This window comes from Lucilia sericata, unplaced genomic scaffold (assembly GCF_015586225.1).
Source record: "Lucilia sericata isolate MDLA Ls3-8-SP2 unplaced genomic scaffold, ASM1558622v1 Contig001693F_arrow, whole genome shotgun sequence".
Classification (NCBI taxonomy): domain Eukaryota; kingdom Metazoa; phylum Arthropoda; class Insecta; order Diptera; family Calliphoridae; genus Lucilia; species Lucilia sericata.
In genome coordinates this window covers 71070-89243 of record NW_023995603.1, presented here as the reverse complement: position 1 = coordinate 89243, position 18174 = coordinate 71070, and the positions used below count along the sequence as shown (strand labels likewise).

Here is an 18174-nt window from a genome sequence, read left to right as displayed (position 1 = left end):
CCGTTAATTTTTTATTATCGAAATAACTTTAGCCAATTAACTAAGTGTTCAATAACATAAGTCTAACTTTAATTTGAATAGTATTAATAGATTTTTCAAATAAAATTAATTAAAACATAGAATCAGAAGCTTAGAATATCAAATTTTTGCATTTTAAATACTTTTATTTAGCTGTAAAGAAAGATAGGGAAGGGTATAGGGACTGTTATTAAAAGAATTAATCACATACATAATTTAAATTTAAAAATGGCTATTAATTTTTATTAACATAGTTGTATGTATGTATAGTATGTAAACATTTTACATAACATTTTTAAAGTTTCTTTATTGCTTTTCATGCAGACTATTAGGTTTTTGATTATAAAATGAGACGGTCCCTAAAAGAATGAAAGGCAACGATTATAGAGTGCTCTATTTAGACTACATACTAGACTATGAAATAGACTATAAACTATACACTATAACTATGTATATAGACTTGAATATAGACTATACTATAAATCAGAATATAAACTTGACTATAGACTAAACTGTAAACCAGACTATAGACTACACTATATACTAGACTATACACTAGACTATAGACTAGACTATAGACTAGACTATAGACTAGACTATAGACTAGACCATAGACTAGACTATAGACTAGACTATAGACTAGACTATAGACTAGACTATAGACTAGACTATAGACTAGACTATAGACTAGACTATAGACTAGACTATAGACTAGACTATAGACTAGACTATAGACTAGACTATAGACTAGACTATAGAGTAGAATATAGACTTGACTATAGACTAGACTATAGACTAGACTATAGACTAGACTATAGACTATACTATAGACTATAGACTAGACCATAGACTAGACTATAGACTAGACTATAAACTAGACTATAGACTAGACTATAGACTAGACTATAGACAAGACTATAGACTAGACTATAGACAAGACTATAGACTAGACTATAGACTAGACTATACTATATACTAGACTATACACTAGACTATACACTAGACTATACACTAGACTATAGACTAGACTATAGACTAGACTATAAACTAGACTATAGACTTGACTATAGACTAGACTATAGACTAGACTATAGACTAGACTATAGACTAGACTATAGACTAGACTATAGACTAGACTATAGACTAGACTATAGACTAGACTATAGACTAGACTATAGACTAGACTATAGACTAGACTATAGACTAGACTATAGACTAGACTATAGACTAGACTATAGACTAGACTATAGACTAGAATATAGACTAGACTATAGACTAGACTATAGACTAGACTATAGACTAGACTATAGACTAGACTATAGACTAGACTATAGACTAGACTATAGACTAGACTATAGACTAGACTATAGACTAGACTATAGACTAGACTATAGACTAGACTATAGACTAGACTATAGACTAGACTATAGACTAGACTATAGACTAGACTATAGACTAGACTATAGACTAGACTATAGACTAGGCTACGGATCAAACTGCAGACTAGAATATAGACTAAACTACAGATTAGACAAAAGCCTCAAGAAATAATTACTTTGCTTTCATTGTCGCATTGGATTTTCTTGAATACAGACAAACTTATTAACATACCAACTATGTCATACATATTAGTGTAGCGTATTCGACCACTTAAGAAAATCCGCAAAAATGTTGAAAATACAAACAAAATTAAGGTAAAAGTCATTTAGAAACAACATAAGCATATCAACTACTGATCATTTTGAATTTTGCTAAAGATGCTGGTAGAGGTGAAATTTGTTGTTTAACTAAAAAAAAATTATGACAAATATTCAAATATTTAATTTTAAATACGAATCAAAAATTTGAAATTTTTTAATAAAAAAAGATGCTGTGATCACATAAATCATTAGTTATTACGTGAAAAATATATAGAAAATTTGATCAAAATAGCAATTTGGAGCACTAATGAAAGAGAAACAAAGGTAAAATCATAAATAGCTTGAATACAATGCTTCCAACAACTTCCGAAACACATTATTTTACATTTTTCTTTGTTAGCAACATTTCTTTTGGTTATTATTATTATTTCTTTATGTTTTTTTTACGATTTGTCGATTTCATTTTAGCATTTTTTTTCAAGTTTTCATAACTGTAAAATAATCAAACAAAATATATCGATCTTATAGGCAAAACTATTATGAATGGCTGATGGGATGAATGGTTTGTTGATTGGAGTGGTTGGTGTCTTTCGATTATGAATTTGCAAATTTTGCCAACATTCAACGCTCGTCTTTATTTCGATTAACATCGTTTCGTACGGACGTGTAAAGAAGAAATGCAGTTAAAGATATCTAGCTTCACTTCTATTTTAATATTTGCCACATTTCTAAAATGTTCTCATATCGCAAATTCACAGGAAATTATCTATGTGCCTAGAACACAACTTTTGGCTCGTTGGCCATTTTTCGGTGGTTTTCGTAATATTTTACGGGTAGTTCGTCCTAATGTTCATGTGGGTAGAAAATCGGATTTTCGCAGTGATTTTGATGAAAATTATGTTAATTATCATGGTGCTCAAATGTGGAAAATCATTTTCAGTCAGGATTTGAATAAAAATAATATTAGCCGAACGGAAGAAATGCAAAAGTTTATTGAAAAGTATGGTGAGTAATTAAAAGAAAGTGGTAAAAAAGTTTAAAAATTTATATAAATAGATAAAAAAAAATTTATAGTCGACTATTGATTAGTCTTCAGACTAGACTATAGACTAGACTATAGACTAGACTATAGACAAGACTATAGACTAGACTATAGACTAGACTATAGACTAGACTATAGACTAGAATATAGAGTAGACTATAGACTAAACTATAGACGAGACTATAGACTAGACTATAGACTAGACTATAGACTAGACTATAGACTAGAATATAGACTAGACTATAGACTAGACTATAGACTACTATAGACTAGACTATAGACTAGACTATAGACTAGACTATAGACTAGACTATAGACAACTATAGACTAGACTATAGACAAGACTATAGACTAGACTATAGACAGACTATAGACTAGACTATAGACAAGACTATAGACTAGACTATAGACTAGACTATAGACTAGACTATAGACTAGACTATAGACTAGACTATAGACTAGACTATAGACTAGACTATAGACTAGACTATAGACTAGACTATAGACTAGGACTATAGACTAGACTATAGACTACAGACTATAGACTAGACTATAGACTAGACTATAGACTAGACTTAGACTAGACTATAGACTAGACTATAGACTAGACTATAGACTAGACTACTAGACTAGACCTATAGACTAGACTATAGACTAGAACTATAGACTAGACTATAGACTAGACTATAGACTAGACTATCGACAGACTAAGACTAGACTATAGACTAGACTATAGACTAGACTATAGACTAGACTATAGACCTAGACTACTAGACTGACTATAGACTGACTATAGACTAGACTATAGACTAGACCTATAGACTAGGACTATAGACTAGACTATAGACTAGACTAGACTAGACTATAGACGAGACTAGACTAGACTATAGACTAACTTAGACTAGACTATAGACTAGACTATAGACTGACTATAGACTAGACTATAGACTAGACTATAGACTAGACTATAGACTAGACTATAGACTAGACTATAGACTAGACTATAGACTAGACTATAGACTAGACTATAGACTAGACTATAGACTAGACTATAGACTAGACTATAGACTAGGACTATAGACTAGACTATAGACTAGACTATAGACTAGACTATAGACTAGACTATAGACTAGACTAGACTATAGACTAGACTATAGACTAGACTATAGACTAGACTATAGTCTAGACTATAGACTAGACTATAGACTAGACTATAGACTAGACTATAGACTAGACTATAGACTAGACTATAGACTAGACTATAGACTAGACTATAGACTAGACTATAGACTAGACTATAGACTAGACTATAGACTAGACTATAGACTTGACTACAGACTAGACTATAGACTAGACTATAGACTAGAGTCTATAGTCTATAGTCTAGTCTATAGTCTAGTCTATAATCTAGTCTATAGTCTAGACTAGAGACTAGAAGACTATAGACTAGACTAGACTAGACTATAGACTAGACTATAGGACTAGACTATAGATAGACTATAGTACTAGACTATAGACTAGACTATAGACTAGACTAGACTACTAGACTAGACTATAGACTATAGACTAGACTATAGACTAGACTATAGACTAGACTATAGACTATAGACTAGACTATAGACTAGACTATAGACTAGACTATAGACTTGACTACAGACTAGACTATAGACTAGACTATAGACTAGACTATAGACTAGACTATAGACTAGACTACAGACTAGGACTATAGACTAGACTATAGACTAGGACTATAGACTAGACTATAGACTAGACTATAGACTAGACTATAGACTAGACTATAGACTAGAATATAGACTAGACTATAGACTAAACTATAGACTAGACTATAGACTAGACTATAGACTAGACTATAGACTAGAATATAGACTAGACTATAGAATAGACTATAGACTAGACTATAGAATAGACTATAGACTAGACTATAGACTAGACATAGACTAGACTATAGACAAGACTATAGACTAGACTATAGACAAGTCTATAGACTAGACTATAGACAAGTCTATAGACTAGACTATAGACTAGACTATAGACTAGACTATAGACTAGACTATAGACTAGACTATAGACTAGACTATAGACTAGACTATAGACCAGACTATAGACTAGACTATAGACTAGATTATAGACTAGACTATAGACTAGACTGTAGACAAGACTATAGACTAGACTAAACTAGACTAGACTATAGACTAGACTATAGACTAGACTATAGACTAGATTATAGACTAGACTATAGACTAGACTATAGACTAGACTATAGACTAGACTATAGACTAGACTATAGACTAGACTATAGACTAGACTATAGACTAGACTATAGACTAGACTATAGACTAGACTATAGACTAGACTATAGACTAGACTATAGACTAGACTATAGACTAGACTATAGACTAGACTATAGACTAGACTATAGTCTAGACTATAGACTAGACTATAGACTAGACTATAGACTAGACTATAGACTAGACTATAGACTAGACTATAGACTAGACTATAGACTAGACTATAGACTAGACTATAGACTAGACTATAGACTTGACTACAGACTAGACTATAGACTAGACTATAGACTAGACTATAGACTAGACTATAGACTAGACTACAGACTAGACTATAGACTAGACTATAGACTAGACTATAGACTAGACTATAGACTAGACTATAGACTAGAATATAGACTAGACTATAGACTAAACTATAGACTAGACTATAGACTAGACTATAGACTAGACTATAGACTAGAATATAGACTAGACTATAGACTAGACTATAGACTAGACTATAGACTAGACTATAGACTAGACTATAGACTAGACTATAGACTAGACTATAGACTAGACTATAGACTAGACTATAGACTAGACTATAGACTAGACTATAGACTAGACTATAGACTAGACTATAGACTAGACTATAGACTAGACTATAGACTAGACTATAGACTAGACTATAGACTAGACTATAGACTAGACTATAGACTAGACTATAGACTAGACTATAGACTAGACTATAGACTAGACTATAGACTAGACTATAGACCTAGACTATAGACTAGACTATAGACTAGACTATAGACTAGACTATAGACTAGACTATAGACTAGACTATAGACTAGACTATAGACTAGACTATAGACTTAGACTATAGACTAACTATAGACTAGACTATAGACTAGACTATAGACTAGACTATAGCTAGACTAGAGACTAGACTATAGACTCGACTATAGACTAGACTATAGACTAGACTATAGACTAGACTATAGACTAGACTATAGACTAGACTAGACTATGACTAGACTATAGTCTAGACTATAGACTAGACTATAGACTACTAGACTATAGACTAGACTATAGACTAGACTATAGACTTAGACTATAGACTAGACTATAGACTAGACTATAGACTAGACTATAGACTTGACTACAGCTAGACTAGACTAGACTAATAGACTATAGACTAGACTATAGACTAGACTAGACTAGAACTATACATAGACTAGACTATAGACTAGACTATAGACTAGACCTATAGACTAGACTATAGACTAGACTCTAGACTACTATACTAGACTATAGACTAGAATATAGACTAGACTATAGACTACTAGACTATAGACTAGACTATAGACTAGACTATAGACAGAAATTAGACTATACTATAGAATAGACTATAGACTAGACTATAGAATAGACTGATAGACTAGACTATAGACTAGACTATAGACTAGACTATAGACAAGACTATAGACTAGACTATAGACAAATCTATAGACTAGACTATAGACAAGTCTATAGACTAGACTATAGACTAGACTATAGACTAGACTATAGACTAGACTATAGACTAGACTATAGACTAGACTATGACCAGACTATAGACTAGACTATAGACTAGATTATAGACTAGACTATAGACTAGACTAGAACTAGACTAGACTATAGACTAGACTAGACTAGACTATAGACTAGACTATAGACTAGACTATAGACTAGACTATAGACTAGACTATAGACTAGACTATAGACTAGACTATAGACTAGACTATAGACTAGACTATAGACTAGACTATAGACTAGACTATAGACTAGACTATAGACTAGACTATAGACTAGACTATAGACTAGACTATAGACTAGACTATAGACTAGACTATAGACTAGACTATAGACTAGACTATAGACTAGACTATAGACTAGACTATAGTACTAGACTATAGACTAGACTATAGACTAGACTAGACTAGACTATAGACTAGACTATAGACTAGACTATAGACTAGACTATAGACTAGACTATAGACTAGACTATAGACTTGACTACTAGACTAGACTATAGACTAGACTATAGACTAGACTATAGACTAGACTATAGACTAGACTATAGACTAGACTATAGACTAGCTATAGACTAGACTATAGACTAGACTATAGACTAGACTATAGACTAAACTATAGACTAGACTATAGACTAGACTATAGACTAGACTATAGACTAGAAATATAGACTAACTATAGAATAGACTATAGAACTAGACTATAGAATAGACTATAGACTATAGACTAGACTATAGAACTAGACTATAGACAAGACTATAGACTAGACTATAGACAAGTCTATAGACTAGACTAAGACAAGTCTATAGACTAGACGATAGACTATAGACTAGACTATAGACTAGACTATAGACTACGACTATAGACTAGACTATAGACCAGACTATAGACTAGACTATAGACTAGATTATAGACTAGACTATAGACTAGACTGTAGACAAGACTAGAGACATACTAAACTAGACTAGACTATAGACTAGACTATAGACTAGACTATAGACTAAGATATAGACTAGACTAGACTATAGACTAGACTATAGACTAGACTATAGACTAGACTATAGACTAGACTTATACTATAGACTAGACTATAGACTAGACTATAGACTAGACTATAGACTAGACTATAGACTAGACTATAGACTAGACTATAGACTAGACTATAGACTAGACTATAGACTAGACTATAGACTAGACTATAGACTAGACTATAGACTAGACTATAGACTAGACTATAGACTAGACTATAGACTAGACTATAGACTAGACTATAGACTAGACTATAGACTAGACTATAGACTAGACTATAGACTAGACTGTAGAGTAGACTAGACTAGACTGTAGACTAGACTGCAGACTAGACTATAGACTAGACTATAGACTAGACTATAGACTAGACTATAGACTAGACTATAGACTAGACTGTAGACTAGGCTATAGACTAGACTATAGACTAGACTATAGACTGGACTATAGACTAGACTATTGACTAGACTATTGACTAGACTATAGACTAGTCTAGACTATAGACTAGTCTAGACTATAGACTAGACTATAGACTAGACTATAGACTAGACTATAGACTATAGACTATAGACTAGACTATAGACTAGACTATAGACTAGACTATAGACTTGACTACAGACTAGACTATAGACTAGACTATAGACTAGACTATAGACTAGACTATAGACTAGACTACAGACTAGACTATAGACTAGACTATAGACTAGACTATAGACTAGACTATAGACTAGACTATAGACTAGAATATAGACTAGACTATAGACTAAACTATAGACTAGACTATAGACTAGACTATAGACTAGACTATAGACTAGAATATAGACTAGACTATAGAATAGACTATAGACTAGACTATAGAATAGACTATAGACTAGACTATAGACTAGACTATAGACTAGACTATAGACAAGACTATAGACTAGACTATAGACAAGTCTATAGACTAGACTATAGACAAGTCTATAGACTAGACTATAGACTAGACTATAGACTAGACTATAGACTAGACTATAGACTAGACTATAGACTAGACTATAGACCAGACTATAGACTATAGACTAGATTATAGACTAGACTATAGACTAGACTGTAGACAAGACTATAGACTAGACTAACTAGACTAGACTATAGACTAGACTATAGACTAGACTATAGACTAGATTATAGACTAGACTATAGACTAGACTATAGACTAGACTATAGACTAGACTATAGACTAGACTATAGACTAGACTATAGACTAGACTATAGACTAGACTATAGACTAGACTATAGACTAGACTATAGACTAGACTATAGACTAGACTATAGACTAGACTATAGACTAGACTATAGACTAGACTATAGACTAGACTATAGACTAGACTATAGACTAGACTATAGTCTAGACTATAGACTAGACTATAGACTAGACTATAGACTAGACTATAGACTAGACTATAGACTAGACTATAGACTAGACTATAGACTAGACTATAGACTAGACTATAGACTTGACTACAGACTAGACTATAGACTAGACTATAGACTAGACTATAGACTAGACTATAGACTAGACTACAGACTAGACTATAGACTAGACTATAGACTAGACTATAGACTAGACTATAGACTAGAATATAGACTAGACTATAGACTAAACTATAGACTAGACTATAGACTAGACTATAGACTAGACTATAGACTAGAATATAGACTAGACTATAGAATAGACTATAGACTAGACTATAGAATAGACTATAGACTATAGACTAGACTATAGACTAGACTATAGACAAGACTATAGACTAGACTATAGACAAGTCTATAGACTAGACTATAGACAAGTCTATAGACTAGACTATAGACTATAGACTAGACTATAGACTAGACTATAGACTAGACTATAGACTAGACTATAGACCAGACTATAGACTAGACTATAGACTAGATTATAGACTAGACTATAGACTAGACTGTAGACAAGACTATAGACTAGACTAAACTAGACTAGACTATAGACTAGACTATAGACTAGACTATAGACTAGATATAGACTAGACTATAGACTAGACTATAGACTAGACTATAGACTAGACTATAGACTAGACTATAGACTAGACTATAGACTAGACTATAGACTAGACTATAGACTAGACTATAGACTAGACTATAGACTAGACTATAGACTAGACTATAGACTAGACTATAGACTAGACTATAGACTAGACTATAGACTAGACTATAGACTAGACTATAGACTAGACTATAGACTAGACTATAGACTAGACTATAGACTAGACTATAGACTAGACTATAGACTAGACTATAGACTAGACTATAGACTAGACTATAGACTAGACTATAGACTAGACTATAGACTAGACTGTAGAGTAGACTATAGACTAGACTGTAGACTAGACTGCAGACTAGACTATAGACTAGACTATAGACTAGACTATAGACTAGACTATAGACTAGACTATAGACTAGACTGTAGACTAGGCTATAGACTAGACTATAGACTAGACTATAGACTGGACTATAGACTAGACTATTGACTAGACTATTGACTAGACTATAGACTAGTCTAGACTATAGACTAGTCTAGACTATAGACTAGACTATAGACTAGACTATAGGCTAGACTATAGGCTAGACTATAGGCTAGACTATAGACTAGACTATAGGCTAGACTATAGACTAGACTATAGGCTAGGCTATAGACTAGACTATAGACTAGACTATAGACTTGACTAGATGTTAATATCACTGCTTAACTTACTACTTTGTAAATGGCCCTTATAATTTAAAAGCTACTATTTCAAAGATATTTCCGTTTTACATTTTTCAAAAGATTTATGTGGTAGGTAGCCATTTTTAACAAAACTGTCGGCCTATAGAATATGCAAAACATCATGACCTTAGTTTAGATTTTCAAAACCAAACATACAATAAATTAATTAAGAGTCTATTAGAAAAACATCAAACTAACTGATTCCATTTCTTTAGATCATTAGAAAGTCTATTGACCCTACATAAACCTGTTTATTCTATGTATTAAAACCCTAAACAAAAGATCTACATAAAAAAAGTTCTGACCCAAAGCGAAATAATAAACCTGGTCAAAGGTAGAATCACAAATAAAAATTAACAACCAGACATTTTAAACGTGAGTAAAACAACAGGGAAAACATATTCTACGAAATACCATCATGCATATTTTAAAAATTTATCAAATATTATTAATATTTTATTTTATATTTGGTAAACTCGTGGATACATAAGATATAAATATTCTACCAAACATAGAAATAAAAATACAGCTATAAATTAAAAGATGAGTTTAGAAAAAAATCTCTGGCCCTGTTACGAATTAAAGAATTTCGCTTTAATCAGTTTGTTTGCAAACAGCGCGACTAAAAGATCGAATTAAGTGAAAAAAGTAGAAAGAATATAAAATATATTGAAAAGAGAATGTTTCAAATTAAGAAATTATATTTTAATTTAAACAATATTTTAATAAAATTATTTATTTTAATAACTTTACTAACGACAACATATTCACGACAATATTCGCGCTTTAATAACAATAATGGCTTATATTTACTTGTGCGCAGTACAAACGGTAGTTTATCTTCGGTATTTTTTTCGGGTGAAGATCTATACGATAATACCATGGAAAGTTTACAATGGTTAATACCCACCGATATAAGACGTTTCAATGTTTTCTCACCCTCTTCCACATATCAGATCAATATGCGTTATCGCAATGATCCCTCAGTTAAAAGATATTTCGGTCATCAATTGTGGAAAATTCATGAGAATGATGTATCGAATAAAGAATTAAATCATTTTTGGAAATTATTTGGTTAGTGTGGCGTAAGTTTTAACAAATTTTAGTTAACTTTGTAATTTGCAAAAATTATTTTAAAACTTTTTTGAAATATTTTTATTATTTTAAATTTTTAACAGACTATTCAAATGTGTTTTGTTTAAAATTTTACGTTTTTATTCAAATGCAAATTTAAATTTCGCATCATATAACTACTATTTAAGCTATTGTTAATCATAATTAAATTTTCTTTTATAATAAATTGATATTAGGATAATGTTATTCATTGCATAAAATCTACATTAATTTATATAAACAATCTCTTTTTGTTTAAAATAAAGACGTAATCGCCAAAGAAACATTTTATGTTTGTTTTACAAAAAAAAAAAAAAAAAAAATTAACATAAAAATTTAAGTTCACGTGTCCCCAAGACAATACGGATTTTAGAGAAATTGTTATTATGTTTCCATAATTGAAATCTTCCCACAAATAGAGTAGTTATTGATATTTACCCTTAAATAAATAATTCAAAATCTTTTCTTTATAAAGATAGTAATTGACAAATTCACACACATATAAAGTATTGCAAAAATCAATAAATACAGAATAAATTGAAAACTTCCAAATAGCGAAGTTATGGCAAATATATAAAAACTTTACTAAATTAAGTATTTTACAAAAGAAATCAGTTAACAGATCATTTTAAATATCAGTCTTTAGATCATTCTATACATCAGTCTATAGATCAGTCTATAGACAAGTCTTATAGATCAATCTATAAACAAGTCTATAGAACAATCTATAAACAAGTCTATAGATCAGTCTATAGGTAAGTCTATAGATCAGTCTATAGACAAGTCTATAGGTCAGTCTATAGACAAGTCTATACATCAGTCTATAGACAAGTCTATAGATCACTCATAGACAAGTCTATAGATCAGTCTATAGACAAGTCTATAGATCAGTCTATAGACAAGTCTATAGATCAGTCTATAGACAAGTCTATAGATCAGTCTATAAACAAGTCTATAGATCAGTCTATAGAAAGTCTATAGATCAGTCTATAGACAAGTCCATAGATTGGTCTATAGATAAGTCTACAGATCAGTTTATGGACAAGTCCATAGATTAGTCTAAAGATAAATCTTTATATCAGTCTATAGATCAGTCTATAGACAAGTCTATAGGTAAGTCTATAGACAAGCCTATAGATCAGTCAATAGGCAGGTCTATAGATAAATCTATAGATCAATCTATAAACAAGTCTATAGATCAGTCTATAAGTAAGTCTATAGATTAGTCCATAGGTAAATCTATAGATCAGTCTATAGACAAATCTATAGATCAGTCTGTAGACCAGTCTATAGACAAATCTATAGATCAGTCTATAGATAAGTCTGTTGATCAGTCAATAGATCAGTCTGTAGACCAGTCTATGGACAAGTCTATATATCAGTCTATAGACATGTCAATAAATCAGTCTATAGACAAGTCTATAGATTAGTCTATAGACAAGTCCATAGATTAGCCTATAGATAAGTCTATATATCAGTCTATTGATCAGTCTATAGATCAGTCTATAGACAAGTCTATAGACAAATCAATAGATCAGTCTATAGACAAGTCTATAGATCAGTCCATAGACAAGTCTATAGATCAGTCTATAGACAAGTCCATAGATTAGTCTATAGATAAGTCTATATATCAGTCTATTGAGCAGTATATAAAACAATCTCTAAACTAGTCTATAGATCAGTCTATAAACTAGTCTATAGCTCAGTCTATAGACAAGTCTATAGATCAGTCTAAAGACAAACTATAGATCAGTCTATAGACAAATCTATAGATCAGTCTATAGACAAATCTATAGATCTGTCTATAGACAAATATATAGATCAGTCTATAAGCAAATCTATAGATCAGTCTATAGATTAGTCTATAGATAAGTCTATATATCAGTCTATAAATCAGTTTATAGACAAGTCTATAGATCAGTCTATAGACAAGTCTATAGGTCAGTCTATAGATCAGTCAATAGACAGGTCTATAGATAAATATATATATAAATCTATAAACAAGTCTATAGATCAGTCTATAGACAAATCTATACATCAGTCTATAGACAAATCTATAGATCAGTCTATAGACAAATCCATAGATCAGTCTATAGACAAATCCATAGATCAGTCAATAGACAAATCTATGGATCAATATAGAGAAATCTATAGATCAGTCTATAGACAAATTTATAGGTCAGTCTATAGACAAGTCTATAGATAAGTCTATAGATCAGTCCATAGACAAGCCTATAGATCAGTCTATAGACAAGTCTATAGACAAGTCTACAGATCAGTCTATAGACAAGTCTAAAGATCAGTTTATAGACAAGTCTATAGACAATTCTATAGACAAGTTTATAGACAAGTCTACAGATCAGTCTATAGGCAAGTCTATAGATCAGTTTATAAATCAGTCTATAGACAAGTCTATATATAGTTAATAGATCAGTCTACAGATAAGTGTATAGACTAGTCCTCAAATCAGTCTATAGACCAGTTTTTGGATCAGTTTATAGTCCAGTGTATTGATAAATATATAAAATTGTTTATAGATCAGTTTTAAATATAATCCAGTCTATATAATGCTGAGTCTAATCATGATCAAATAAATTTATTTTAATTTCTATTGATTTTCAATCTTACAGTTTATAGTTCATTCTATCAGATTGATCAATGTATAAACTTGTTAATAGATCAGTCTATATAGAATTCATTCTATATAAAGATCAGTCCGACCTTGATCAAACAAATTTATTAAAATTTCAATTTTTTCTCGATCTCTTTACAGGCACAGAAGTTTGGAATATTAATCAAGATGGTATTGATGTATTAATCGATTATAAGAACACAGCTAAAGCTAAGGAATTTATGTCTAAAAGTGATTTTACCTATAATATAATGATCGATGATTTAGAAGTGGCTATTGATGAAACCTACATAGAAGTTAATGCGACAAATCCTAAAATGCCCTGGCTTGATAGAGAAGGTAAGCCATATAGTACACATAAGCCCTAACACAATTTTGAAATATTTATTTCAAATCATTTTTCAGGCACCATAATGAATTGGAATCGTTTTCATGATATCGGTGATATAAAACAATTTATGCAATATATTTTGGAAAATTATGGCGATATGTCTGAGATAGTACAAATTGGAGTAACAAACAATAAAAGACCTTTGGAAGTATTGAGAATATCAAATGGTGATCCCAATAATTGGGCGGTATTTATTGATGCCGGTCTACAGGGTCGTGATTGGTTAAGTCCGGCTGCTGTTACATTGGCCATATCAAAATTAACCTATTTATGGGATAGTCCAGAATCGGAAATAATTCATCATATTGATTGGTATTTCTTGCCCGTAGCCAATCCTGATGGTTACCAGTACTCACGTATAACCGATCGTTTGTGGACTAAAAATCGTCATTTCGATACGAAAACAGGTTGTTTTGGTGTTAACTTGGATAGAAATTTCGAATATAAATGGGGTGGTTCAGGATCTTCGGAAAATCCTTGCAAAAATCTTTATAAAGGAGCTAAAAAGTTCTCGGAACCCGAAACGCGCGCTATTAGAAATTTCATGTTAAATATGAAAGATTATTTGGGTGCCTACATTTCATTTGGAGGTTATGGCCAGGAAATAGCCTATCCCTGGGGTGATGCTGACTTTGTTACCGACAATCAAAGAAATTTACATAAAGTTGGTCGCAAAGCAATGGCGGTAAGTTATACTTATGATCATTCTAAAACTGAAAAATATAACATGATTTATTTTTGTTCATTTTCTAGAATTTCCGCAAATTGAATCAGGCAGAATATCGTGTAGGTTCCAGTTATCGCCTTAAACTTGCTCGTGCTGGCAATTCTGCCGATTGGGTTCAATATCATATTAATCCTCAATATGTGTATAATGTTTTCCTTAAAGATCAGGGACGTTATGGTTATTTAATGCCTCCCCATTATATTGTGGAATCGGGTGAAGAAGCTTATGAGTTTATGAAAACTATAGCATTAGCATTAGACTATCATAATTGAAGAAGTATTTATAAAGTATGAATGAATATTTTTAAGTTTAGTAATTAAGATAATTTATTTATTGTGAATTATTTATTTGTGGAAAAATAAAGAGAAAATGAAAATTTTACGCTTATAATTGGGTGCTTAAGCAATCTATACATCAGTAAATACAGAAGATCAGCATATTAATCAGGCAATAGCTCAGACTATTGATACGGCTACAGGTTACTCTATATATAATTCTGTTGGACGTCTAACAAAGCAGTCTATACAGTTTATAGATCATTTTAAAGATCAGCATAATGTTCAGTCCAATGTCAAATGCTGAGATAGATCAATCTATATATTAGTCTATTGATCAGTCTATAGATAGTTTAGAATGTAATCTATAGATCAGATTAATCTATAAATCAGTTAATAGATCTTTCTACAAATTAGTCTATAGATCAGTTTATAGATCAGTTTATAAATCAGTCTATAGATCAGTCTATAGAACAATCCATAGATCAGTCTATTGATTAGTTCAATGTTCAATCTATAGATCAGTCAATTGCTTAGTCGATAAATCAGCTGGGAAAGCAGTCTGTCTATATAGTAGCCTAGAGATCAGTCTATATATATAGTAGTCTCCACAAGTCAAAACACAATTCTAAAGATCAGTCAGTAGATCAGTCTATAAATCAGTCTATAGATCAGTTTATAAATCAGTCTATAGATCAGTCTATAGATCAATCCACAGATCAGTCTATTGATTAGTTCAATGTTCAATTTATAGATCAGTCAATTGCTCAGCTGATAGATCAGCTGGGAAAGCAATCTGTCTATATAGTAGCCTAGAGATCAGTCTATATAATAGCCTATAGATCAGTACCCACAAGGTACTATAGATCATACTATGGATCATTCTAAAGATCATTCTATAGACCATTCTATAAGTCAGTCTTTAGATCAGTCTATAGATAAGACTATAGATCAGTCTATAGATAAGACTATAGATCAGTCTAAAGATAAGACTATAGATCAGTCTATAGATAAAACTATAGATCAGTCTATAGATATGACTATAGATCAGTTTATAGACAAGTCAATACACAAATCTAAAGATCAGTCGGTAGATCAGTCTATAAATCAGTCTATAGATCAGTCTATAGATCAGTCTATAGATCAGACTATAGCTCAGTCTATAGGTCAGTCTATAAATCAGTCTACATGTAAACTTGTAATTGATCAGACAAAAGCTCAGGCTAATAGAGATATAGAGATCAGTCTATAGGCCAATGTTGAGATTGTCTTCAATATCAAACAAGTTTTGTTAAAGAACTGATGACGAAAGAAGTTCTAATCTAAACCAAAAAGACGTTAAATGTGTATTTAAAGTGCTAAATTTTTAATAACAATACAGTAATTTTCTTTTCTCCTACTACATACAATGGGTTAATTGAATCATAAATATCATTTATAACTGTTTGAAACAAAAATATTTTAACATACTTTCAGGCTTTTTGAAATAAATCTCTATATTTTTCTATTTTTCAAAGTTCATTTAAATTTTTTGTAACCAAAATGTTAAGTTAATAAACAAAGAATATAAAGAAATTGGGGCTTGTCAGTTGGTACGTAAAGGAATTGTCATTCGGTACCTAACTCTAAGTATGTATTGGTAGAATTTTTGTATTAGTATTGGAGCTCCAACCACTTTCACCACACATTCCAAACAAACATACTTGCATAAAATCGTACATAAAAATTTTAGGAAAAATAAATAACATTTAAATTTCTACATTCGCAGATTTTTTACTTTATTTTGCCCACATCTGATCAGTAAACATTTGATAAATATATTTTTCGGACTTTAAATCTCTTTTTTGCAAAAAAATAAGTTTATTTTAAATATTTTTTTCATTTTCAATACCAAAATATACAACTTTGTTTTATCAATTTTAATTTCAACACACAAAAATTAACTGTCAAAAAAATTAAAAAAATATTTTTTTAGTTTGTGAAAAATAAAAATATTTCGGATTGTTAAATGCGATAAAATTGTGTAAAAAATTAAAAAATAGTTATGTGTTTGTGAAAAAAAGTCTTTCAAGTAATATTATCCCGGTATTTTTGCGAAAAAGTTTTGAAGTATTGTGAGAGAATTGAGTTCTCACAAGTGTGTTGAATTTACACAGAACTCGTCTGTGAAGAGAAGGAAATGTTATTGTTGTAAAACAATGTCATAGTCCAACTTCTTATTATTCTTTGTTAATAAACAATAAACTCTAACAAAGTTTTTTTTTTATTTTTGTAAAAGGTAATAAATTAAAACTCAACTAAATGTAAACTTACTTTCATTGATTGTTTTTTTTTGTTTCTCTGTTTAGCTCATTTATTTTCAATTTGTTTAAACTACTTTTCCTAACAGAAGTTGTAGTAGGTTTTTTTTTTCTTTTATTTAATTTGTTTTGGTTTGCGATTTGAAAAATTTTGTAAATAGCTTGCAGAAATGAACTGAACAAACAAACATCAAAAATCAATAGTAAAACCTTTTCTTATAAGAAAAATATTTTAAAAGAAATTAAACTATAAAAAACTGCTTACAGCTAAATGCACTTTCTAACCTTTTCAAAGTTAAAATTTAAATTGCCAAAAAGAAAAAAAATAGTCAATAAGTAATATGATCTGCGCTTGAATTACTTTTAAATTG

At 30.7% G+C, this 18174-nt stretch overlaps 1 protein-coding gene across 2 annotated transcripts; it reads left to right on the top strand.

Annotated features, from left to right (window-relative positions):
• Window positions 1–1777: 1777 nt before the first annotated feature.
• LOC119612459 (carboxypeptidase B-like) lies at window positions 1778–15579 on the top strand. Of its 2 annotated transcripts, XM_037968264.1 has the most exons (5): window positions 1778–1982; window positions 2187–2663; window positions 14252–14449; window positions 14516–15186; window positions 15255–15579. In XM_037968264.1, exons 2-5 carry the CDS (start codon window positions 2336–2338, stop codon window positions 15498–15500), a joined length of 1443 nt encoding a protein of 480 aa, XP_037824192.1. In that variant the 5' UTR covers window positions 1778–1982; window positions 2187–2335; the 3' UTR covers window positions 15501–15579. The 2 variants fall into 2 exon arrangements, with proteins under 2 accessions (XP_037824192.1, XP_037824193.1); XM_037968265.1 differs by lacking the exons at window positions 1778–1982; window positions 2187–2663 and adding an exon at window positions 11177–11439 and having other exon boundaries at window positions 15255–15526.
• Window positions 15580–18174: the final 2595 nt, after the last annotated feature.